The sequence below is a fragment of the Lissotriton helveticus genome, chromosome 1_1, assembly GCF_964261635.1.
Source record: "Lissotriton helveticus chromosome 1_1, aLisHel1.1, whole genome shotgun sequence".
In the NCBI taxonomy this organism is placed as follows: Eukaryota; Metazoa; Chordata; class Amphibia; order Caudata; family Salamandridae; genus Lissotriton; species Lissotriton helveticus.
The window spans coordinates 259,021,205-259,048,630 of NC_136057.1; the positions used below are offsets into that span (position 1 = coordinate 259,021,205).

The 27,426-nt window shown below is 43.4% G+C and overlaps 1 protein-coding gene and 1 long non-coding RNA gene across 2 annotated transcripts in view; one reads left to right on the forward strand and one right to left on the reverse strand.

The window, feature by feature from the left end:
* Positions 1-27,426, forward strand: part of LOC144769191 (uncharacterized) — a 186,219-nt gene that overhangs the window by 28,544 nt on the left and 130,249 nt on the right. The window lies entirely within an intron of this gene.
* Positions 1-27,426, reverse strand: part of LOC144769185 (C-type lectin mannose-binding isoform-like) — a 252,972-nt gene that overhangs the window by 7,494 nt on the left and 218,052 nt on the right. The window contains exon 5 of the mRNA XM_078653203.1: positions 17,694-17,769. Coding sequence (XP_078509329.1) covers positions 17,694-17,769 — 76 coding nt within the window. The remainder of the gene's footprint in view (positions 1-17,693; positions 17,770-27,426) is intronic.

The following is a 27,426-nucleotide window of genomic DNA, read 5'->3' on the forward strand; positions in this document are numbered from 1 at the left end:
AAAATGATGTTTAATACAACTATATTAATTACATTGATATTCAAGTAGATATATGTAAATATATATATATATATATTACATATTATATGTGTTTAACTTTTTTTAAATTACGTATGTTATCATTGCTAACATATATATTAAATCTTTTTTTATATTGATGTTACTATTTAATATATTTATTATTTTATTTGACATATTGAAAACACGATATTTAATACAACAATATTAATAAAATCAATATTCTTTTTTCAATATTTTTATACTTACCATTCTAAGTATAGGATGCCAATAGTTATAACATCGATATTTTGGTCACAATATTTTTGTATGGAGATATTTTAAAGGTCGATATTTTGTCAGTGACCAGTCCCAAAGCTTTGCTGTACAAGCTCTCAAGAGCTCTAACATTTCAAGATTTGTTTAAATTTGAACATTGCTTTAAGAGTTACTGCTCCCAATCCCAGGTTTAGCCCAGTCACATAAATTAGGAGTGTCCCACTTGACTGACTTCTTGGAGGACTAAATAAAACAGCTTACTCTCAACCTATAAACCAGTTGGTGGCGTAGAGGTGCTAGACACAATGCTAAAATGTGATGTACTTCTATGATGACCGCTAGAGAGTGCCTAAGGCACTGCAGTCATCTGCAGAAAGGACTTGTGTCTGCATTGTTGGTCCTCTAGTAGTTGTTTAAGATACTGCAGTTTACTGATTCTTGTTTAAATTCTGTATTTTGGTCAAAGACCTCATACGCAGATTTGTTTTAAACATTACATTGGTTTTTTGCTAATTCTCTGCATCGTACATAAAGCATTAATCATAAAGGGGCCGATTACAATACAATTTAGTGCTGCATTGTAATTGGCCACTCAGTTTCCTTTTCGACGGCCTCATTATTATTATGTATCGGGAAGTAAGCACGGGACACCGGAAGTAGTTTGCTCATCTTCCTGGTCACACCAGGTTTCTTTCATTCGAATCAAAACCCCTCCCATTAATTAGAACATTCACATCACCTGAGTATATATACAAGAGGCGGTCCACATCTACCCTTCCGGGTACAGGATCGTCCGTGACCACATTACACTCCTCCTTAACCCACAAAGAAAAACAAACAAAAGAAAACAAAAACAACCACCAAAACATAATCTCCAAAAATTTGAAATGTAATACAAGTTCTACTTTAAGATGTCACATAGTCTTTCAACCTCGAAGTTCTGGTAGGGCATGGTCGAAGCTGGGAACGAGACACCCCCTCGCTGGGATCCAGATTCAGGCCCCGGCGAGCCAGCAGGACAAACTTTTGCGCAGATTCACATAACACACGAGAAGATGCTAAAGAAGGAACGACACCACCTTGTTCGGACGCAACACCATTATCCACTACCGGCCCAGGAGGCAGTCCCCCACCATCCGGATCCATACCATCTACGGATGCTTCATCAGAAAACAGAATACCACTACTTGGTGCCATAATATCCTCCACCAGAGTACAGCTAGGAGTCCGGCAAGCTTTGAAGAAGGACACATTCCGAGAGATGCTCATACCATTTCTCACCGCAGTGATCTTAGTTCCATGAACGGACTGGACAATCCAGGGTTCAGGCTCAAAGGGCAGACAAAATTTTCCTTTCGGATGTCTATTCTGCACCATCCCAGTGTCCCCCACTTTCAAGGAACCAGTTCTTGCACCGCGCCTGAAAGAGACCTTATCATTCTTCAGCTTCCGTTTCTGCAGTTCGTCTGCAACGAAAGCATGTTCACTGGACACTGCCTCCATCTGTGGGACAAAATCACCCATTGGCCTGTTCATGCACAAAGACGTTGGACGAACTTGAGGGGTCATCCAATATTCCCTCAAGAAAGCATACAAAGCACAATCCAGATCCTTACGGTCAGCCACAGCAATCCGAATAGCTTTGTTAAGGGTGCGCATAAAACGCTCAGTCTCCCCATTGGCTTGAGGCCACACGGAAGTAACCTTCCGGTGACATACACCCCTGGAACGTAAATAGGCTGAAAAGTCCTGACTGGTAAACGGAGGGCCATTATCAGTATGGAGTTCAGTGAACAAGCCATGGGTCACCATGATATTCTCAAACAATGGAATAGTGCGGCAAGCTGTGGTGGTGTCCAGCAACTCAACTTCTGGATATTTAGAAAAGTCATCAATAACCACCAGCATATAACGCCCTTCCGGCAAACACCCAAAGTCAGCGCTTGCACGCTGCCAAGGAAATGAAGGAATATCTTCCGTGATTATAGGAGCTGGAACATCACCAGCCCCAGCAGCTTGACAAAGTGCACAACGTAATACAGCATTCTCCATCCAGGCCAGGAAACCAGACCTTGCACCTCAACTTGGATTTGGTTCGCACAACCCCTTGTTGAGCCAAATGGGCCAAATCCACCACTCTTTGTTGGAGGCAACGAGGGATCACCAACCGTGGACCCCTCAATAGACAACCCTCCAGGGACATAACCAGTTCATCCTGCAGATTATAAAGAGATGTCAAAGTTGATCTAGCATCCTCCGTACGACATTTGGCGGAATCGACCAGCACATTCCATTTTCCAGAACACATAGCCATGATACAAAGCTGGAGACACTCATCCTGTTTTGTAGATGCCAAATTCTCCTCCAATGAAATAGGAAGAGGTCTAGACCGCTCCACTACCAAAGGTACATACTCCTCTGTATCCTCAGCATCAGACTCCTCACCAGGAGTAGCAGGACAAAGGTGCCTGGAAAGATAGTCAGCAGGATTTAAAGTCCCAGGACAAAACACAACAGAGAAACAATAATCATGCAACTGCAAGATCCATTTCCCGATCCATGGGGAAGGTTTATATGAAGAGCCCATGTATAGCGGAACAAGTGGCTTATGGTCCGTATGCACGACAAATGGTTGACCATATAAATACAAATGGAAATGACGACACCCCCAATGAATGGCAAAATGAGAATACCGTTGTTCAGTCACAGTTAATGCACGACTGGCATACGCCACTGGGGCCCATTCTCCATTTCTCTGCTGCTGAAAAAGCACAGCCCCAAAACCCAGGGGCCTGGCATCCACCGACAACTCAGAATCCAGTGCAAGATTAAAGTGGTATCCGCAGAAAGGGCCTGCTTCGTGGCTCCAAAAACACATTCCTGCGCTGGGCCCCAATCCCACGTAACATTAGCCTTAGTAAGGTCCCTCAAAGGAGCAGTAAGATCAGTGAGATTGCAAATAAAACGGCCACAATAGTTCACCATCCCCATAAAACTCCACACACCTGACACATTAGTGGGAGCAGGAGCAGTCTGAATATCACACACCTTCATGGGACCCAGTGACACAACATCCTGCGAAAAACAATACCCAAAAAACGAGATGTCAGTTTTCAGAAATTCACATTTCTCTTTATGAAGTGTGAGTCCATTGTCCACCAAACGCTGAAACACACCTTTAAGACAACAAAAATATTCATCTAAAGTAGGGGCATGCACCAAAATGTTGTCGCTGACATTAATCACACCATCCAAGCCAAAGAGAACCCCCGTATGGTATCCTGAAAAACTTCTGCAGCACTGGAGACTCCAAAACTCAACCGCTTATACCTCCGCAAACCCACATGTGTAGAGAATGTAGTAATTGAACGGGAAGCGGGGTCAAGCATCAGCTGATGATAACCAGCACGAAGATCCATCTTGGAAAACCAACGTGACCCACTCACCTCCACCACAATATCATTTACGGTAGGGGTGAGGTGTCTCTCACGTTTGATCGCAAGATTAGGTATCCGCATATCCACACAAATGCGGCCTTCACCAGGCTGCATAGGCGTACGAGCCACCACAATAGGGGATACCCAGGGAGTGGGACCATCCACCCGTTCAATAATGTCCGCCAGTTCCAACTTCACCAGTTCTGCTTCAACCTTCGGCCGAAGATGATGATTCCGTCCAGCCAGTCGCTTTACGCCACTCTCCTATGGCGTAAAGCGACTGGCTGGACGGAATCATCAATATGTAGTTAGATCATACGATCTTTTAAACAGCCAATCCCATCAAACATAGATGAAAACTGGGCCAACAACTCCTCCACATTCCATTGATGCACACTCAGAGCAAAAGCAACTAATTGTAAACTTTCTGCTGTCCGACAACTTAACAACATTCCATGACCCCCTGTTGTGACATATATCCTTGTCCGTATCACATGAGAACCAGGTGCCACATCAGCGGTGAAAAAACACCCCCCAGAGAAAGGGGTTTAGAGGATCCATAGGCAAAAACCTTTGTAGCAGTCGAGGTCAGAATGGGAGAAGCAGGCAATGTTAGCATCATCGATTGAGCCATTACATTTATTGAGACACCCGTGTCAATCAAAGCAGGCACCTGGTGACCATCCAACATCACATGGCACTTAGGGATGCCCTTCCTCACATGACCTCCAGGTTGTAAAGCATGAATGACATGTATGGTCCCCTCCACATCATCATCATCCATGTCTCTATCGGCCGGCAACTGAGCAGCAACATACACCCGACCAGATGGTCCAGGAGTGGAACCATGGGCAGGGGCAGAGCAACACATCTTCGCAAAATAGTTAAGCCTGTTACAAGTAGAACATCTCTTCCCAACCGCAGGACATGTCCCTTTGTGAGGAAAAGGACCCCCACAACCATAACAATGTTGGGTCCATTCCACTGTCCCCTGGTACCGCTGCTTCCTCCTGTCAGGAACCCGAGCCGAAATAACATTGACCGGCTCAACTTTCACTACCTTCTGGAGTGCCGCCGCCATATGAGATGCTCGCACTTTGGAAAGTTCTTTAGACCTGCCCCGGGTCAACATATCAGCCATCGACATGCCTGGCACCTGCATTATGGCTTCACGCAATTTACTGGAAGAACAACCCTGTATAAACTGGGCTGTGATCTCATCCTGAGCATCAGGTAGCATACAAGTACTGGCCAACTCACGCAGATGGGCATAGAATGTATCCACGGACTCATCCGGTAACTGCCGGGCCTGACGCAGTAAAAATCGCTCATAATCTGGATTAGCCAGTGGTTCAGTGTGTGGTAAGAGCCTGCTTCAAAGTTCCACAAGTGTATGGTGGTCCATCTTCAACCACCGACCGCCCTAAACGATGAATAGCTGCTTCCCCCAAATGCAGCAGCATTGGGCGCCGTCGCTCCTCCTCCAAAATCGATTGCATCAAAATAAGTCTCTAAACGGTCCACCCACTCCTTCCATCGGGCTGCCTGGGCAGACGGAGGTCCGTCCACCAAGAATTGCTCCACAGGAGGGACGGCTGACATGGCACCACTGTGCCGGATACACCACACAGGTCAGATACCGGCAAAAAGAACCCAGCTCACCTGCCAGGCACACAAAGTCCCACACCAGTTACAGCAGGAGCACCTCCACAGGGCCGTTTTACAGACGCCCTGCGCCCAAACTGCGAAGAGGAGCAATTTCCATACCCAGCAACACAGAAAACCGGCTGGGACACTGCAAGGCAGCTCCGTCCCCCTCACTAGCAAACAACAACAAGACGCCTCCTGACGCCGAGAACCATCCAGCCTGCTCCAACACTCAACACGTCATCAGCAGGCCACGCCCCCCTGGATGCAGCCGAGGCAAAGCGGAAAATACAGCAGAGCAGAACCTGACACTACACCCGACACCACCAGAAGCATCAGGGAAAGGAGGCAAAACCCGCCAGGAAAACAGGAGCAGGACACAGGAGCAGAACACGCAGGAACACCACTCGCCTTCGTCACCAAGATGTTATGTATCGGTAAGTAAGCACGGGACACCGGCAGTAGTTTGCTCATCTTCCTGGTCACACCAGGTCTCTTTTATTCGAATCAAAACCCCTCCCCCTAATTAAAGCATTCATATCACCTGAGTATATATACAAGAGGCGGTCCACGTCTACCCCTCCGGGTACGGGACCGTCCGTGACCACATTACAATTATGATGGAGGAGGTCAGAAAGGAAACCAGCCGATCATTCTGGCTGGCTTCCAATAGCCTCAGAGAGCCCACCCACCAGTCGGAAGTCCGCTAGTAATCTCAAGGGCAGGCCTTTTCACCATTGAGATTGCAATGCACGTTTCCGACAAGGTTTCCATGCCGGCCTGTCTAAAATGGATACCATGTCAGAAAGCGTGTTAGGAGGCCCCATTGGAGCATGGCCTCCTTTTGGAGCACCTCTGATCATCCCTGCACCATGTGGCAGGTACCTTGAGGTGCCTGCCACGGGTGCAGGGATGAACCACACCTCCAATTTCACTATGGGAGCATGCATTATGGCCAGTTTACAGCCGTAATACATGCCCCCATAGTGAAATATAGGAATGTGTCAGAACAATGTTCGGTCGCATCCTAATGAGGCGGTCCGGACTGCCGATCGGGTGTCAGTCAATCCCAAGACCGAGTCGTGTCAGTTGGAAGGAATTCCGCCTACATCGAATTCAGGCCCCAAATGTCTGTCATAAGCCAGGATCAAAGTTTGCAACCATGTGACAGAGAAGAAAAAAGGAAATATACATTCATATCTAAAAATATTGTCTTAAAAATGAAGCTACACATTATTGTGCATACAATTTTGTATAATAAAAACAATCAAGTTCTTTAAAATTTGCACCAATATAGGGTCAAGCTACGTAATTAGTCACTGAAAGTGAAAACTTGTTATTTAAATATAGTACAGTCACGCAAACTACCCTGTTTAACAAGGTTGGCATTGACTTTTATCATAGTCAGTCAGTCAGTCAAAAAAGCTTTATTATCGGCCTTACGGCCATAAAAGCAATACCAAAACTTCAATAAAAGGCAACATTCTGGGTATTCCATAACCAACAGGAATAGAAAGCAACATTAAATACATAAGATATCGCATTTGAGTCTCAAACTCATTAATTGTAAAGTTAAAATCATCAAATAAAATGCCCTAAAATCAAATAAAAACCGTTGAACAGTACATTTAAAAATCATGTAGTTACAATAATATAGGCTGAGACTTTAACCAACAGGTAGTAATTAATTGATTACTGAGCTTGATGGTGTCAGCTACTGCTTGCTTTGCAGACCGAGTAGAGATAGACAAATTAATGTTCTGTAAAATGTGTGGTAGTATTAATTTAACCTTTGTAATTGGTCACTAAATGTGCAAATGTAGATGATACTAGTAGACAAGCCTCCCAGTTTAGCAACAGAGCCATTTGCATTAGTCATAATTGAGAGGTTAATTTCTGTGCTCGATAGTTACAGATACTGCTTGCTTTGCAGTCCTGGCACAGATGAGCCAGAGTGATTACGAAAAGTTAGCAATGGAAACAACTGTGCATGGACCAGTGTCTGAGCAGCAGATTCACAAAGCCAGTTTGTATTCTCAGATATCTACACAAAGGCACAATCCAGTTCCTCTGTCGTCTTTGAAAAGTTGGGTAAAAAAAGAGTAAATGTTCGTCTTTTCATTACCTACCCTGCATGCCAGATACAGTGCACTGCCCTAGGGGCAAGACTTCCACTTCCTGGTGAAGGATGCGAATGGCAAAGTTCAAGCCTAAATCTTATGGGCAGTGCTCAATTGCTTCAAGAAAAGTTTCAAGCTTCGGCTCATACTCTTAGTTTAACAGATGCTCAGCTATACTACTGTAAAGAACAATGAAAATTATTCCTTGGGACTAATAGTACAACTCAGTCACGGAAAAAGATACCACTAATTATCTCTTTCTATTGTGTTTCCTCACTTATGAAATAAATCTGTATTTTTAACCTCTTCAAACAATGGCAACCCAGATAGAACTTTCCAAATTATAAAGTCTTTATTCTATTTATTTCACCTTCTCTTTCAAAAAAATATATTTATTTGTTCCCACTATTTTGTAAACACATATATATATATATATATATATATATATATATATATATATATATATATATATATATATATATATATATATATATATATATACACAACATTAATACATATATACATATATATATACAATATATATACAAACAACATTCTATACAATCACACACCCTATTCCTAATTATTCACAAACTAACATACATATATATATATTTTTTTTTAACCTTCAAGAGTCTACGCCCTTAATTTTTTAACAAAAGGATGCTTCCAAACCATATATAAACAAAAGCATACGTTACAAACAAAGGTCACCAAACTAAAGTGAGAGTATGAGAGGTATATTCCTAAACCTCTATTATTTTTATACTCCCTATAGTTTACTTTTTATATTACATTTTTTTTACTGGTGCCTTAAAACAAAAGTGTCAACGCGTTTCAGCCTTTCTAATTTTCAGGCCTCATCAGGACTAGGGCATTCAAGGTTCCGCCTAAAGAATCAAAAATCAAATACATTTACAAATTACTATATATACAACAGGGACTGATGAACTTTCTTATATACACAACTCCTATACATGGAGAATATGTCTAGTCGTTCTAAAAATCCTCGGAGTGGTAAGGAATCTTTTACATATTACACACCCATGTGCAAAATAAAATATACACCAAAACTATAAGTACTACAGGGGGGAAAAAAGGACAGTGCCCATTTTACCAAAGTGACCACATAAAATCACTATGTGATCCACAACCAACATTCCTTATGAGTAGCGCGGAAGGAGACGTAGTTCTAATAGTGCAAATGGTTCAAACGAAAAAGAAAGAGATAATAAACTATCAAATCCAATTTGTATTATGTGGCAATTTAATCGCAACTGCTAACGATTACCGAAGGGAAGACGCACACGTACATTTTGTGGGGGAATGTAACACCACACATTACATATATGGGAAATAATTCCTAACTCATTATCAAACGACAAACAAAACGAGTTAAAAAATCTCTTGTGTGCTATCAATAAAAACACTTATAGATGCATACCTCACCTACTAATATAATATCAAGTGAATATAATATAATGCAATAAAATAATGAAAACCCAGTATATGCACCTTATAACCCAGTGGTGTGCCTCCACTCCTCACAATCTATACAGTTTCAGAAAGGAAACACTCAATGCATTGAATAAAGTTATTGTAGCAGAGCCCAAATCTCATCTTTCTCATTAAGGCCTGTCCTAGCAGTCTGATATTTCTCAATTAATCTAGCTTCAAGTCGATTTAGTTTAATCTCAACCTGGTCTTTGTTTGAGATACCCACTGTACATAGAACTGACCATTCTATGTCTTTTTCTGTGTGATTAAAGGTTTGAAAGTGATTACCCAGTGGAGCGCCTTTTACTTTGCATTTAACCCGCGATTTATGCTGCAAAATAAGTTTTTTTATGGCCTGAGTAGTTTGGCCTATATATAACTTGTCGCAGGGACACCTAATGCAATACACAATGTTTTTAGAGTTACAATTAGAAAACGTTCTTTGATGATGTATCTGGCCATTTATGTTCACTTCTTTGGAATCTTTCGTCATACTACATGCCAAGCAATTTTGACATCGATAATGTCCAATTATTGGGGGCAGTTTTAATAAGTCTCTCAAATCTTTTTGAGGAGGTTCAGATTTTCTTGCTGCTTTCACCAAATGTTGACGAACATTTCTACCTTTTTTAAAGTCGAAAACCGGTTTTGGAATTCCCAGATGTTGAATTACCTTCCGATTTTTTTGAACCACTCTGTTGGCTCTGGCATCAAATGTGATGGAGTGTGGCTCACTGGTTAGAGGCGGCAGGCCTGAGAGCAGAAGTCAGCCTGGGACCAGGGTTCAATTCCCGACGCGGCAGGGTCGTGGACCTTGGTCAGCGGACTCGATAATTCTCGCTTCGGTGCTTACTCTAATCAGGGGTTCCACTCGGCAACTCTGGGCATTAGCTTGCCTAATCTCCACAACGGCCCCACCAATTCCGGGGATGCCTGGCTCCACCTTGGGGACTCCCAGCAAGGGACCATCCCACAGGGAAAGCCAGGACGGGTTCCCCAGAGTTATACAGCGCCGGGACGCCCCGTTGCTGGGGCAGCTGTGCGCTTTACAAGTATACTACATTTACATTTACATTTACATTTACATGTGAGCGGTGTATCTTTCTCTCGCAATTTGGGGACTAATAGTGTTTCTCTCGGGGTATACCACGCTCTTTTAAGCGCCACTTTTACCAGTCTTTTGGGGTAACCCCGTGCTACTAACTTGTCCTTTAGTTTTTCGGCATTAGAAAAGTAGTCATCTTTATTACTACAATTCCTCCTTACCCGGAGGAATTGTCCATACGGCTAGTTTTCTTTTAATGTCCGTGGGTGACTACTGGTAAAGTGAAACAATGTATTTCGGTCTGTTTGGGATTGGGAACGACAGACGTCCTGAAGGAGACCGGGGTGACCTTTTGGAATGGTCAGTTCTATGTACAGTGGGTATCTCAAATAAAGACCAGGTTGAGATTAAACTAAATCGACTTGAAGCTAGATTAATTGAGAAATATCAGACTGCTAGGACAGGCCTTAATGAGAGTGATTTAATTTGGGTTCTGTTACAATAACTTTATTCAATGCATTGAGTGTTTCCTTTCTGAAACTGTATAGATTGTAAGGAGTGGAGGCACATCACTGGGTTATAAGGTGCGTATATTATATTCATTTGATATTATATAAGTGTTTTTATTGATATCACGCGGGATTTTTTAACTCGTTTTGTTTGTCGTTTGATAACGAATTAGGAATTATTTCCCAAATATGTAATGTGTGGTGTTACATTCCCCCACCATTCCCCCACACAATGTAGGTGCGTGTCTTCCCTTCGGTAATCGTTAGCAGTTGCGATTAAATTGGATCACCTTGGATATAGTCGGAGAAGAAATCTGTTTTGGCAATACGTTTTATAGTCCTCTTTTTGTAGCGGTAGTTGTGCCCGTCTATATTGAGTTCTCGTAGTCCTTCCTTTCCTTTTACTGCCGGAGCGTGAGAATTAAGAGACTTCCGCACACGAGACACGAGAAATGCTTTGGAGCATAATGGTGGCCCGGTTGCACACGTAGCAATAACGTGGGAGAATAGCTACTTACAAGTAAGTTTCCCCGACCTGATAATATGTAGGTTATTTGGCCCAAAGGAGGAGCCTTAGCAGGTTCTTACGATTATTTGTATTATATTTATATTTAGCAGTTTGGCAAATGGCGATTGGCCCGATATTGAAGTGACTAGGAGGAGAGGCACCTTTGGTGTTCCCATATGCTGGGTAAGTCGTGCAGATAATTGACCTTGGGTTTGTTTAAGTAAAACGAATAACTGTTGGCATTTAGTGTTTTTGACATAATGTCTTCCCCACATACAGTATTGAACCGTGAAGACTGGAAAATACTGATAGACGTACCATTTGAAGAGCCAAGTCACATAATACAAATCGGTATTGATAGTTTATTATCTCTTTCTTTTTCGTTTGAACTATTTGCACTATTAGAACTACGTCTCCTTCTGCATTACTCATAAGGAATGTTGGTTGTGGATCACATAGTGATTTTATGTGGTCACTCTGGTAAAATGGGCACTGTCCTTTTTTCCCCACTGTAGTACTTATAGTTTTGGTGTATATTTTATTTTGCACATGGGTGTGTAATATGTAAAAGATGCCTTAACACTCCGAGGATTTTTAGAACGACTAGACATTGTCTCCATGTATAGGAGTTGTGTATATAAGAAAGATCATCAGTCCCTGTTGTATATATGGTAATTTGTAAATGTATTTGTTTTTTTATTCTTTAGGCGGAACCTTGAATGCCCTAGTCCTGATGAGGCCTGAAAATTAGAAAGGCTGAAGAAATGCGTCAACACTTTTGTTTTAAGGCACCAGTAAGAAATTTTGAATATAAAAAGTAAACTATAGGGAGTATAAAAATAATAGAGGTTTAGGAATATACCTATCATACTCTCACTTTAGTTTGGTGAGCTTTGTTTGCAAGGAATGCTTTTGTTTATATGTGGTTTGGAAGCATCCTTTTGTTAAAAAATTAAGGGCGAAGACTCTTGAAGGTTAAAAATATATATATATGTATGTATGTTAGTTTGTGAATAATTAGGAATACAGTGTGTGTTTGTATAGAATGTTGTTTGTATATATATTGTATATATATGTATATATGTATTAATGTTGTGTATATATATATATATATATATGTGTGTTTACAAAATAGTGAAAAAACGATATATATATTTTTTTGAAAGAGAGGGTGAAATAAATAGAACAAAGACTTTATAAAATTTGGAAAGTTCTATCTGGGTTGCCATTGTTTGAAGAGGTTAAAAATACAGATTTATTTCATAAGTGAGTGAACACAATAGGAAGAGATTATTAGTGGTATCTTTTTCCGTGACTGAGTTGTACTATTAGTCCCAAGGCATCATTTTCATTGTTCTTTATATTATTACCCAGCTGCCGTAGGGTTACTTGGGTTCCCCCTGTATTATAAGGCAGCTGTACTCCTGTGGCTAGTTGATTGGAATATTTTCCATTCATGATCCCAGAAAGCATTTTTTACCTTTTTGCAGAGGAGGTCGTACTGGACTCAGAACATTGTCAAAAATCAGGAAATCCCAATATATAAAGGGTCTGTTTGACATACTTGAACCCTGGCAGTGTGGCAACACTCCTGGGCATACTAAGAATATCCCTCAGTCCATTCCTAATATGTTTCAACTCAGGAATCGACCATAGTCTTAGTCAGTATAAAATAGGTTTCAATCGTGCCACCGCACTAATCAGTTGGATGTCCAAATTCAATTTAAAAAAGACCAGGGGCGTGCTTTGAGGGAGTTTTAATGCTACTCTCAGAAACGTGTTTTCATCTACCTCCAGAGTCTGTACGTTACTGGTCCCCCATAATTCAGAACTGTAGATAGCTGCAGTCACGGCTTGAGCCCTCTAAATTTCCATTAGTGGAGACATTGGATGAAAAGTAGCATTTTTTTGCGAAGCTCAGCATGGCTGCTGTTCTATGGTTTTGGAGAAACTCACTCTTAATAACCTGACCATTCCATAACCTGGTACTGGACAATCGAATACCCAGGTAGTCGAAATCTGCAACCCTCTGCAGGTTTGCTTCCCCCAACCTTACAGTTTCACAAATTTGGACATGGATTGCCATGAATTTTATTTTATTGGCATTTATAGCTAACCCCATAGTTAGTGCAAAATAGGCTGAATCTATTCAGCACAGTTTCAAGATCCTTTGGAGTTTTTGACACCAAGAGGGTATCATCAGCAAAAGAACAGGGCTGGAATCTTGGTACCACCCTAGACCGGAGAATCATTTTCACATTCCATTAAATATTCAACACACTTGTTTATAAATAGTAGAAAATGAATTTGGGCAATTACACATTCCTGTCCTACACACTAATCAACCAACATGTGGTCTGTTGTTTCACTTTTAGGGTCCCATCTTATTTGCGTGAAATTCTCAGTGTGAAGTCGTACAATAATTTCCAATAATGCAGGTGAAATACCCAGATCCCTCAAGACTGCCCAGAGTCTAACGTTGGGAACCTAATCAAATGCAGCCTTAAGGTCCACAAATGCTGCATAGAGACTTCCTCTGTTTAATTAAGACTGCTGTTTTCCACCTCAACACTTGGTCAACAGTGCTAGTTTTTGTCCGAAAACCTGCTTGGAATTGGGACAGTATGTTATTGTCTTCTATCCAGGAATTCATGTGGGCCAAAACCTATTCATTAAACATCTTCTGGGCAATGTCTATCAGGCTTATAGGTCAATAGTTAGCTGGGTAAGATTTCAAACCCTTCTAATGTATGGGGACTAATTCTACTCCCCTCCAAGTATCATGGATTGGCGCACCAGCCAAAATGGCATTGCAAATTCTATGAGCTCACAAATAACTTGCTGTATCTCTGCAAAGGTGAATGACACTGTAACATTAGTCAGCTCTTGTGGTAGCCCACGAAAGTCATCTGTTTGGATGTTTAAATCAGCAGACAACATATCTCGTCGACCACATCCAGGTTGACATAAGTAGTAGTATCTGTACTATAGAGGGATTGAAAATGGACAACCCAGTGCTTAGGTAAGACTTTAGATTCAGGTCTATTCATAGTGGTGTTCTTCCACAACTGAGCACATGCCAAAAGGTTGCCTGGTTCTTATTCCAAATAGCATCTAGAACATCCCCCCATATCGAAGATGTCTTGGAATGTTTAAGGGACCCTTTATATCTACCCTAGCTGCCTGAATGTGGGATTGAAGCCCACTTTTAATACTTTTGACTAGAAGGGTTTTTGCTCTCTACACTCTTTATCATACCAATAATGATTCTCATTATATGTTTGGGATTATGACTCAATGTTGTTTTGGTAAAACAGGTGTTCCTCAGTATTTCAAATCGATCATCATGGAATTTCATAACAGCAAGAGTTGAGAGATCAGGATCACCCAGTGCTGACAAAAAAAAGGTAGGCAACACTATATTTGGCCTAGGAAAATATGCTTAGTAATAACAGTGTCCCATCTAACAATACTCCTGTTGTTGATGATAAACAGTTCCCCCCTGGGAAAGCCGGAACAAGAGGCTACAAACAATAGCTGGGCTTCCCTCAAGGGTTGAAAACAGAGGAAAATGATGACTTCCATATCTAGTCTGAACATCCCTATTAATAAGTGCTGGCCAGGAGTTGAGATCTAAAAGAAAGTAATCAATATTACTCATGGAAGCTCCCCTTCAAAATGTCGGTCCCCTCATTAGATCCAAGGGGGTGTGACCGTTACTTGCTCTCAAATTGCATGAAGATGAGAGTTCTATCATTTGTAAGGCAACTTTAGATGTAGTTGGAATACAGGGCCCAAGTTGTTGCGTCATTCCCTTTTGCTGGTCTTCATGACTTGCTATATCCCTAGTTAAAGCTGAGGGTTCAAAACAGTTATTAAAGTCACCTCCAACTAGAATAGAAATATTTCAGTTAGCCACTGGTATGCATCTTCTCAGTGGAGCTATCACCATAGATTCCATTGCTCTCTAGTTTTTCTATTATAAACATTGTCTAAAGTGCTAACTGGACATAGGTTCTGCTTGGGATTTCTCCGGACCAGTACAAGTAACTACCTTTTGCGGGATACTAGAGCCAGCTACAAGAACTGGAAGTCAATCCACCTCAGATAAAGTGGAGAGTGGTGTGAAATGGTTGGAAGTTGCATCCTCCAAAGACTGGTCTCCTTTTGATCTAACCAGGAGGGGCCTCGGCACAAGTGCCAAAGTGTTATAAAAATAAGAAAGTGGCAGAAGATGGATTGATTTTGTTTGGGGTAGGCCCTTTTAGCCTGGGACAGCAACCCACCCACTTGTTGGGGACTCCAGAAATTCACTACAACACAGTCCCCCTTAAAACACTTTTGCTTGGCCCCACCCACCCAATCCCTTAAACGGTTAACATATAATTAACAGGGCAATCAGGGCGTACTGGAAAAAATTAAGCTTGTTCTTCAGACAACAAGCAATCCTATTTCTCATTTCAGCGGTTGTCTCACCAGTCCTCAAAGGTAACACAGGAACATTAGCCAAAACGACCACATAAGGAGATGAAGCAGGCGCGAGATGTAATGTAGAGGTTCTGTCGCTAAAAGGTAGTCCAAGAGGCATCGACCCCCAATGGCTGTGATGTGCCGAAGTGTAGCGTCCTTTCTCATGCCAGCCTTGGTGACCTAAAGTCGATCCCTGGGACCAGGCCTTCTGATTGCGGCAGGGCGGTAACCCAGATCAGAAGTAGAAAGAGTGCTAGTGCTACTAGAAACTGCGTCAGTGGCATGGAGGGTAGCATTTTCAGACTTTCGCTGCTCCGAAGTGGCACCCACTCCTATCTTTTTGATGTACAAATCTTTAGAGTCCTCACGGCGCCTCAAGTTTAGCTCAATAGAGGACAGTTGGGAGATAACCGGTTTCATTTAGCTTTCAAAATAGCCTCAAATTTCATTTTCAGTGAGATAATTAAATCCCCCACATCATTCAAACCATGTTAGGATGGAATCCAAGCACTAAGTGATAGTCTGTCTGGCTTGGTTTCCCTGTAATGTCAGCGGACCTCCTCCTATGTTTTATCGCCGGGATGGAGCTACCACTACCGCCCAGGCCAGAAAATCATTGATAGTAGAGACTTAAAAGCACTGGGGAAGGTAACAGTTTGGATGAGGCAGCCTTTCTTATCCCCTTGCATCAAGCAATAACTTGTGGAGTAGCAAAATGTTCCCAAATGTTAGTTTAGTGGAACTAGAACTGCACATTACCTGCCTTTACCCAGAGCCCAGAAACAAACCAAGGGGTTGGCCCAGCCCAGCCTCTTCGGGTCGATAACTGGCAGAAGAAGGGCCTGCCATTAACCTGGGCGAGGCCCGTGCTGCAGGAAATTATCTGGGCTTTTGAAGCACTACAGACTCCTCTCCCTGCCACACACTAGAACCTTCTGGTGCGCCGGAATGTGCGGCAGAGAGTCTCCTTACTGCTGCAAAGGCATTGAGTGCCCTGTGGGAATTGTCAATGCCTATCAAGTGCTGCAGGCTCCTCCCCCTCTCAAACGCAAGCCCCTTCTGGTGCGCTGGAATCTGGGTCAGAGAGTCCCTTTAGTGTTACATAGGTGTCCTCTAACTCAAAGACCTATCTCTGACTCTAGGGACCTCTTCTACAGCCTAAGGTACTGCAGCCGGCAATATTAAAACTGCAGCCATTCAAAAAAGAGAGGACATGTGAATGCCAAATTTGGAGGTGGATCATTGTGCTCTTTTTGTTTATTGACATTGCATGTCTTTTGTGGGTGCAGGATAAGAAAACAGTAATTAGTAGGGCTAAGTGTGCAACATGAAACAAAGCCCATTATGTCTAGCTTGTATTTTCAGTTACAAGCCAAACCTACTGACCTTGTCAAGTATTGTCAGTGCTTGTTTTTAAGTAAGACATATTGCCAATGCCAACGGGTGTTTTTTTTAAAAGTTATTTTTAACCAGTAATCCTTATTGCATCACTTTATGTCTTGGTTGCACTGCAAGGTGTATTTTTCCAAAATTTTCTTTGCTTTTGATATCTAATCAAAAAACAAAATAGGACAAACAAAAGGGGTAAAACTGAGGCCTATGCCAAGACAAAAGCTTGGAGTTTGGTGGATGGAATACTCTGTCACAAATATGACAGATATCCTGTCTTCAGTAACAGAAGTACATTATATCCTAAGTCACTGTAATACGGCTGATAGGACATCCATTGTGCTTGAAATGGAGTATCTAAGCCACACTACTCTAAATCAGGATCTAGCATTTGAAGATGAAGTGTATGAATATCTGTGGCAGGCTCACTCAAACTGATGGTGGTTTACAAATGGCTTCCTCCTCCACCATCAATTGATGAATCTGCACCATGTCCATCACCACAAACTGATGTAACAAGCTTATCATTGGTGCTCCTAATGATTAAAGAATCTAAACCTTTCTGGCAAAGGGTATACTCTAACCTATTTAAACCTCACATGATATCAAATAATAATCCCTATAGGAAACAGTCATCATAATAGATGATTTATGTAATTTGAACTGTGCTATAAAAACATGATAAATCAAGGGAATACTATTGAAATGGAAAATGTTTCAATGTAATGAAAATCCTAATCATTATAAGATTGTGCATTTTTTTCCAGAAAACTTTAGAACGTAGGAAAGCCTTACCGATTGCCCAGATAATATTTGCAGACAAAAGGAAATACAAAAGGAGTCAGAGGGTAATCATTCCAGGTCACATGCCCTATTGTAAAGGAAAAAGATATGTTATTGAAATTGCAACCAAAAGCATGAAAAGGTCTTCATGGATACTTGCATTCATTTACAGAATTATTCTGAGCATGCTATATATTTTTGTTTATACAAATGTACTACTTTTTTAAATGTATTCACCTATGTTCTGTGCTCGTATAGAGATTGTTATTGTTCAATGTAGACACAAGCAAGAAGTTGTTATGTTCATCTCTGCTTTTGTATAATGCTTATGATGAGCAGTTTTGGGATAGGCTTCTTTTGAAATACAGGCTGTATATATGTCGGAGATGGGTAAGGGGGCTTGGGGGGCAGCCGGGCCCCGTGAGGTCTACCCCTGGGCAGTTTGGGAGGGGGGTGGCCAGGAGTTTTTTGGCTAAGTTGGGAATAGCCTGTTGTAATTTGGCAGCGATTGGGTTAGCATTAGCAGAAGCCATCCTATATTTATCCGTTTTGTGGAATCCATTTTGTATTTCTCGTCGTGTAAGCAAAAGGCAGATGAATCAGTTTCAGATTTCTTTACACGCTTTGAGGATGCGTTCCACGATTTTAGTGGCCAGTCATTAACAGATGACACGGGCAGGCATCTCTTTGTTGATAAATATGTCGCCAATTTGTTGCCAGGAATAGCTAGTCACCTAAAGGCCAGTGAGAGTTCTAGGACTACCACTTCTTCGGTTTTTCTTTTGACTATGGCTCAGTATTATGAACGCCAGGAATTAGAAGCAAAGGGTAATGAGGATAAGAAGACTAAAGAGTTAAAAACGAAGGTTATGTTGACTCAGGCTTATGGTCCGCCTTCTAGAGGTAGTGATAGAGGTGGACGTGGATCTTATGGTTCGTCTTTTCTTTCTTATACTCGTTCGAATTTGTCCGATTGTCCAGCACTGAGTGCTCAGCAGTATCCACGTGGACGGGGACAAATGAGGAATCCTTCAGGACATTCAGGGCCTAGAGGAAGAACAGGTGATCGTGCTAGGTTTGATGCTAATACACGTGGTCAGGATGGGTTTAACATTTTTGATTTCGGAACCAATATCAATTGTCCCACTATGTGCCCTCTGATTTTCAAGATTCTGCTCATGCATAGGATTGCCTAGGATGGGGTAAGGAATCAGTTGAAGTTCCAGTAGATCAGAGGGGTCCCTATGTAACAGCACATGTTTTGGGTTCTACTGATCAGTTTCTGGTTGATACAGGAGCAACTCGTAGCGCCTTATCTAAAGACTTGGTTCCTAGGGCTCCCCTGTCTGGCTTAACCATTACATCAATAGGTTTCGATGGAACACCTTCCCTTAGCCCGTTATCACAACCGCTTGCATTCCATGTTGATACATTTACTGATCCATGTCCGTTTTTGCTCTCTCCAAACACACCAGACAATATTGTGGGTCTTGATATGCACAAATATTTCAGGGCTATGATACGATGTTCTCCTGAAGGTGTACGTGTTATTTTGAATGACAACTACCCTGTGATTGAGAGATCTTGTCTTGTAAAAGAGGATATTGCATTAGCTTCACTTCCTAGTACTTTGTGGGCTATTTCAGACACCGATGTAGGGCAAATGGTCATTCCGCCAGTACATATTAGTGTCAAGGAGGGTGCTTCATTGCCAAGATTGCCTCAGTATAAAATTTCTCGAGAAGGAGAAGAAGCATTTACACATTGTACATGATTTGATTAAAGTGTGGGTTGTGGAAGAAGTCCCTTACAATGTTTGCAATAGTCCGATTCTTCCCATTTTGAAAAAGATACTGATACTAGGATTTACAGATTCATTATTGATTTGAGAGAAGTTAACAAGATTGTAGTACCGCAGTACCCTGTGGTTTCTGACATAAAGACATTGCTTACCCTGGTCCCTCCAACAGCAACTACATTTTCTGTAATCGATTTGAAGAATGCTTTCTTCTCGATTCCTATTCATCCTGATAGCCGATATTTGTTCGGTTTCACTTTGAATAATCAATCGTATAGATTTTGTAGAGTTCCTCAAGGCTATACTAAGAGTCCTAGTATTTACAGTCAAGCATTGAAGAGACAGCTTGATTCTTTTTCGTTTTGCCTAAAGGAGTGGCTCTCATACAATATATCGATGATATCTTGTTGGCAGCCGATATGCCTGAATTGTGTGAAGAGTGTACTTTGTCTTTGCTTTTTTTTCTTGCTACACGCCATCATAAAGTGTCACAAAAGAAATTGCAATATTGTAGACCGAAGGTAACCTACTTTGGTTACCTTCTGTTTAAGGAGGGCTGTGCACTTACACCAGATTGCATTCAAGCAATTTTAGACACACAGCAGTGCCTTCCACTCAGAAAGATGTCCTTGCATTCATTGGTTTGACTTCATTTTGCAGGCAATGGACATTAGGATTTTCACACATTGTTAAACCCTGTTAGCGCTTTTGACTAAAGACACTCTAATGCCCCTTCCATGGACAGATGAATGTCAGAATGCTTTTCATCAGTTACGTCAAGCTCTTTGTTCTGCACCAGTGTTAGGCACTGCAGATTACACAAAGGCTTTTACACTCTATGTACACGAGAAAGATGGGTGTGCATTGTCGGTTTTAGTACAGACACACGGTGACAAGCAGCATCCCGATGCGTACTTTTCAGCAGTTCTTGATCCTGTTGCTCATGCATTGCCTCAGTGCTTTCGTTCAGTTGGAGCAACAGCTTTATCCATACGTTAGAGTGAAGGGATAGTTTTGTCACATAAATTGTTGATGCTAGTACCTCATGCAGTAGATGCCCTTCTAAACCAGACCAAAACGCAGTACTTGACTAGTGCTCGTCTGACAGGCTACGAATTGACACTGTTGGCCCCTCATATTACCCTAAAGAGATGTGCGACTTTAAACCCAGCCACTTTCTTGACATATCTTGTGACTCAGTCTCAGTCACAGGAGCCTCATGATTGTATATTTCTTACAGAGGAACAGACAAAGGGTCGCGTTGATTTACAAGATACTCCCCTTTCAGATGTAGATGGAGAATTGTGGGTTGATGGGTCCTGTTTGAAGTTATTAGATGGCACAACTTCAGCTGCATATGCAATTACGCTACTTCAGACAGTAATGGAAACAGCTCGTATACCTCAGAAGTCAGCTCAAGCAGCTGAACTAATAGCTTTAACACGATTGTGTGAACTTAGCACTGACTTGCGTGTGAATATCTATACAGACAGCCGCTATACTTTTGGAGTGGCCCATGATTTGGGCCTGCTTTGGAAGGAAAAAGGCTTTCTTATGTCCCACGGGATGCAGATAATGCACAGAGAATTAGTGCATAATCTCTTAACTGCACTAACATATCCAAAGAAGATAGCTATTGTGAAGTGTAGTGCACACAAGAAAGTAACTGATAAGACAGGACAAGGCAATGCCTTTGCAGATCGCGTAGCTCATGAGACTGCAATGCAACGAACCACTACTTCTTTGTACATAGTGAAGTCTAAAGCTGAGCGATGGCATAAAGGGACACGGACTCCTACAGGAGGGTTTGCTACACCGACTGCACCTTTTGAAGTTTTGCAGATGGATTACATCCAACTTGAACGCTGCAATAACTTGAAGTATGTCCTAGTAGTGGTATGTGCCTTCAGCAAATGGATAGAGGCATACCCTACAAAGGATAATACAGCTCTCACTACAGCGAAGGTGCTTCTAAAGGAGTTTTTCCCAAGATATGGTGGTTGCAAACTTTTATGGAGTGACAACGGACCTCCTTTTATTGAGCAAGTTGTTGAGTATTTTCCTGAAAAGATTAGGAATCAAACAGAAGTTCCATGCAGTCTTCCACCCACAATCAGCAGGATTAGTGCAGAGGTACAACGCTACTTTGAAATTGAAGTTAGCGAAAATACTGGCTTCCACGTCTCTGAAATGGCTTGATGCACTACCTTTGGCATTGCTGTCCATAAGATCGGTGCCACATTCACGATCTGGGCTTACACCATATGAGGTGGGGTTTGGAAGACCGATGTACATTTGGGGAGTTCCTAAGCCACGCCCCATACATGAAGTTCCATGTGTTCTGATGAATGATTATTTGGCACAGTTAACTGACAGTTTGATCTCTATTCATCAACAGGTTCGATAAGCTCTTCCTGACAGATCTACAGGTGAGGCCCACGAACTCCGTCTGGTAACCACGTGATGGTCAAGGTCTTCGACAGATCGAACAGCTTGGAGCCAAGGTGGCGAGGACCAGAGCAAGTGCTCCTTGCGACAAGGACTGCAGGTCGAGTGACGAATCAAAAGATTTGGGTCCATAGTACTCACGCCAAGAGAGTACTACCTACCTTTGTGGAACCTGCTGCGTTGACCGACCATCGAGAGATTCTGCAGACGGAGAAAGGTCAAGCTATCTCACCTGACTAATCTGCGGAAGTCTTCCCGGACCACACGATTTCTGGAGAATCCCGATATCAGCTGAGACCAAGGAAAGAATCTGCTTTGCCGAAAAGGACTGGTTGAGCTACTGCCCTGGGTTGGTGAAACAGAATGCTGATGTGGCAAGGGGGGGGGCAGTCCTAGTGTAGTGACACCCGTCTTGACCCTCGGTGAAGAAATCAACGGCTGCCCAGGGCTAAAGCGATCCAACGATTGTTTCAACGACGAGCTGATCATGTCTACAGAAAGATCGACTGTTGTTTTTGGTAAACCTAGTGCTAAGAAGATCATTTGTGCTGTAGGGTTTGTTGGTGCTATGGTGGTTATGGCAGCAATTACCTGGTATGTTGAGAAAGTGGCTCCTGTTAGAGAGCTTTTGATTGCCACTACTCCAATAGCAGTTGAACACCACTACTTTACGCTTCCCTACCATGAACAGAAGCATCGACAATCCTACCTAAATAATACATTCATCCAGATGTTGCATCATACTCATAACGCCACAAATACTACCAACTGTTGGGTGTGTGGAATGATACCTGCTCACTAGAAAAAGGGAGGAATACCTTTTATTCCTCTTCCATTCACGCACAATGGTTCTTCTCAAGCTTGGTATGCTCTTTTGTTTGCATCTGGAAAGCCTTCAGTAGGTGGGATTAACTTTCACCTTAATAAAGTATGCTACCAAGATAAATATGGTTATCCTCAAGCTAAAGGGACCAAATGGAAATGAGAAGAGTATCAACCTGACAATATTTCGACACCATATGTCTTCACGAATATGAGAACTATAAAGAACAATGGACCATTTGTGATTTCTGTGACAAGAGCTAAAGCAGATTTATGTATTAGTAGTGTTGGGAGAATTCCAGTGGGGAGAAGTGAATGTACTGTAATTCTAACCATTGAAGGTGCCAATAACAACAGTTTTATAGCCTCGCATAATACTTACTTTGTTTGTGACAATAAGGGATATTATCAACTACCTGATGAGTGGTCAGGGTCTGCTACGTGTCCTTTCTGTTACCCCCTGTATTTTTGGCACCCGCATCGTATCATCTGGACTTTAAACTATTCAACAACATTTCCAAAAATAGATATAAGAGGGCAATAGGTACTGATGAAGTGGACCAGACTGACACCACTCTACAACAATACGTTGATTTCAATTTGGGTTTGTTTTTCTACGTGGATGCTGCATTAAACAGCAGAAATATAAGACGATTGACTAGAGTTGTGGAAGCTGTTACCAACCAGACAGCTCTGGCACTTGGGAACATTACAGAGGAACTCCAAGTTGTGAGGATTTTCACACTCCAGAATCGCATGGTGCTAGATGTGATTTTGGCTGATCGAGGTGGTGCATGACGCATCATCGGCAGCAGCTATTGTGTTTTCATTCCGGATCACTCGCCTTCAGTATATGATGCAATCTCTAAACTGCATAAGATTGCTTCAGACATTCCTACTGGATCTCAGTGCCGCGTTCGACGCGATCTCACATAGGATTTTACTTCAACGTCTTGGTGAGGCAGGTGTATCGGGAACTGCATTCGACTGGTTCAGATCCTTTCTTGCTGACCGGGCCTTTAAAGTAGTCACTCCACCTTTTGAGTCCAAGTCCCATCCGTTGCAGCTGGGTGTGCCGCAGGGTTCGTCGTTGAGTCCCACATTATTCAATCTTTATGTGAGACCGCTGGCGGGTGTCGTCAAGCAATGGGGCATCACCATGGTCTCGTATGCTGACGACACTCAGCTGGCGGTCGTCCTGAGTGGTGACTCCGACCTTGACGCCCCCAGATTCCGGAATGGACTCTGCAGTGGCCAGCTGGATGAATGCCAACTGTCTCCAGTTAAATGCCAAAAAAACTGAGGTCATGATTGTGGGCAAGCGGACTGACCTCTGGGGTGATATATGGTGGCCCCCTGAGTTGGGTGTGACTCCCATCCCTGTTCTGGAGTGAAAAAAACTTGGAGGTATGGCTTGATCCTGCCCTTAGTTTTTGTGGTCACACTAAAAAAGTGGCGGCCACCTGTTTTGGCATTTTACGAGGGTTAAGACCTATTTTGAGGTTCTTTGATCCTTCCACCAGGCAGCTGGTCATACAGGCTTCCATTTTATCTCGACTTGATTATGCCAGCTCGCTCCTATTGGGAGCCAATCAGCCAGAGATTGCTCGGTTGCAATGTGTCCAGAACGCCGCAGCCAGAGCCCTGGTGGGCTTACCTAGATTCTGCTCTGCGGAAAGTACCATCCGTTCGCTGCACTGGTTGCCTATGGCACAGAGGATTCATTTTAAGACCCTGTGCCTCTCTTTTAAGATCCTCAAGCTGGCCTCCCCCCAGAATCTTCACAATCTTTTGGTGCCTTATGTGCCTGCCCGAACCTTGAGATCCTTGGGACAGAATTTGGTAGCTGTTCCTCGGTTTAGGCTGTGCAGAGCTAGAGGTCGGTCCTTCGGGGTGTTGGCCGCAAAATTGTGGAATTCCCTTCCGCTCCATATTCGTGAAATGGATGAGCTCCTGAAGTTTAGGAGGGCTATTAAAACACATCTCTTCCCTCATTCAGCTTAGCCTCCTTTCCGTGCACTTTTATCCGTAGCTGCTGTGTTGTGTTTGTTATTCTCTATGAAGTGCCGGGACGCCCCTTGGCTGGGGCAGCTGTGCGCTATAAAAGTGCTTTTAACATAACATAACATAAAATTCACCCAGAGACTGGTACATGGACTTTTTCAAACTGGATGTGGACACTCTTTATTACTTGGGGCTGGAAGCTACTGACTTTTCTATGTATACTATTGGTGATACTGTTTACATGCTGTATATGTATACAATGTAGTCCAATGCTGTGCTCTATTTGCATCACTGCTTGTACACCTGGCAAGAGAAATGTTGCAGAAATGAAAGCCCAACAAATGCTAAATAAAAAGGTCACTGAACTGATGAGCATCGATGTACAGGATGCATATCTAGATTACCCCAGATAAACGACTGTCTTCAGCTAATACTAAAAGGGTCGTCTGTTGTAATTTGACAGCAATTGGGTTAGCATTAGCAGAAGCCATCCTTTATTTAGAGGTTATCTTATCCGTTTTGTGGAATCCATTTTGTATTTCTGGCAGCCATCTTGTTTGCCATGTGCTACCACGTGCGTGCCATGTTCTCTGTCCTACTTTGCTGTTGTCTACTCTTGGAATCTGCCTAGAGACAGGTTATATTTAGTTTCTTCTGCTTCGCACATACTCAGTTGAGCTTGCAGCTGTCCATGCAGCTGCTGTTAGTCTGTAACTGTGAGGATGTGTTCACCAGAATTAGAAACTGTTAGCTCCTCCCACTTGTTGACTGTGCATTTTCTGTATGACCTTATATGTACCTAAAACCTTCTTCTTGTACTTGTACCGCCTTCTTTTGAGCCCGTATGTGGGTATAAAAGGACCAAGCTCCTTCCATTCAGTGTGCTACTTCATACATTACCGAAGGGTGTTGTGTGAATGTAGTTCCACCTCATGAGGTTTGCTAAATCATGTATTTTCTATTCCAGTTTCTGTGCCAACTTTTATTCTATGGTCTGAGGACTCTGTGCAGAGAAGGGCGAACCCCTAGCAATGGTAGGCCTTACTGAGGCCCACTACTACAAGCCCACACGTAGCCCAACTCATTTTGATAGCCCAAAGGCTATAAGGGGTTATCCCTCTCTCTCCCAGCCACCATGTTAGGTTTTGGTGACCTGGTGGCTGGGAGCATAGCAGGGATTCACTTTTTGTCAGGGATTAGATTTTTGTTTTAATTGGCTTTGTGATTAGTTGAGGGTAGAGCATTTGCCTGCAGATGGCTGGAGAGGACTATAGAGTCTTGGAGGCAGTTTGAGTTGCTGAGTGAGGCCGGCCGGCTTGATGTGCTGATGCCGGAGGTCTAGGGGAACACGCGCCCTGTGAGGTTACGTGTCTGCGGGGTGGTGGCCGCAGTCGCGGCCTGCTCGTCCCCCAAAAGGGTGAAGCACGGTCAGTTACCCGGGCTGCAGGGGTAATGTACAGGTGGCCCGGGGTGCCGTCCGGAGCCGCAGCCTCTGGTATGCGTTGAAGCTGCAGCAGGGCCCACAGGTGGAGCGAGTCACGCATCTACCCGGTCAGTCTCCAAAAGTTTGGGGCTCCTCCAATACATGGAGAGCAGCCACACTTGGAGGGGGGGAATGCACCGGAGCCTCTTGGCACATTGGAGGCTTCGGCAAGTGAGAATATGGGCGGGCCCGTCGGAGGAGCGGGCCGCATGGTTCCCTGGCCGGGCCCCAGGAGAGCAGTGTGCGGTGAGGAGAGGAGAAAAAGGCTCCCAGGGCACGGGTGCAGTTTTTGAACGAGGAGAGGGGGGAAGGGGACACCTCGTACCACCAGCAGGGCTGCCCCTCTTGAGGAGTGCTTGCCGAGTGGGGGCGAGCAGGGGGACCTTTTAGGGCCACGTTCAGGAGGGGCAGAGGAGGGTTTTAAGCTGAGCATGCTGCCTGCTCCTTTTGAGTGAGTGGAATCAATCAATCAGAACATTCGTAAAGCGCACTACTCACCTGCGAGGGTCACAAGGCGCTGGAGGAAGCGCGGGATGTGAGGGTAGGGTGGGGGGATGCTAGGTGTTTCCCGGGAGCAGCTGAGGGGGCAGGGGGTAGAGGGGCAAGGGCCTAGATATTTTTACATCATGGAAGGAAGAGGTACTGGGCTTTACCACGGTGGGGCATATTGATGCCTATATGGCTCAGGGGGGGTCACTGGGCCTGGGGGCCAGGCAGGGGGAGCAGCTGGTGAGGGGTCAGTGGTGGTGGGAGTCTGGTGGGGGTCAGGGCTCCAGCACGACAGCGGCAGGGCCTGGTAGATTTAGGAGCCTTGGGGGGTTAAATGGAGCAACGAGAATGAGGTAGACAGGGTTGGGGGGTCGCTTTAGACCTTAGCAGAGTGGGGTGTCATTGGGCGGCTGGTACTTTGGGAGTGGGTAAGAAGAGGAATTGGGAAGTAAGGGATAAGGAGATTAGGCCCAGCACATCAGACCATCCCATTTTGTTGCAGGCTGCAGAACAGCGGCGGGGACCCAGACTTGTCAGAGCTGGGAGTGGCTCATAGGTGCTGAGGCGAAGTGAGGGTGGAGCCTCGCCCGGCGTGCCCAGTACCGGCGTGGGAGCCTGTAGCAGCCGGCGCAAATAGGCCCAGAATGGTCTCACTGGCCCCAAAAACCGATGGCCCCAACGGGACACGGGACATCGAGAAC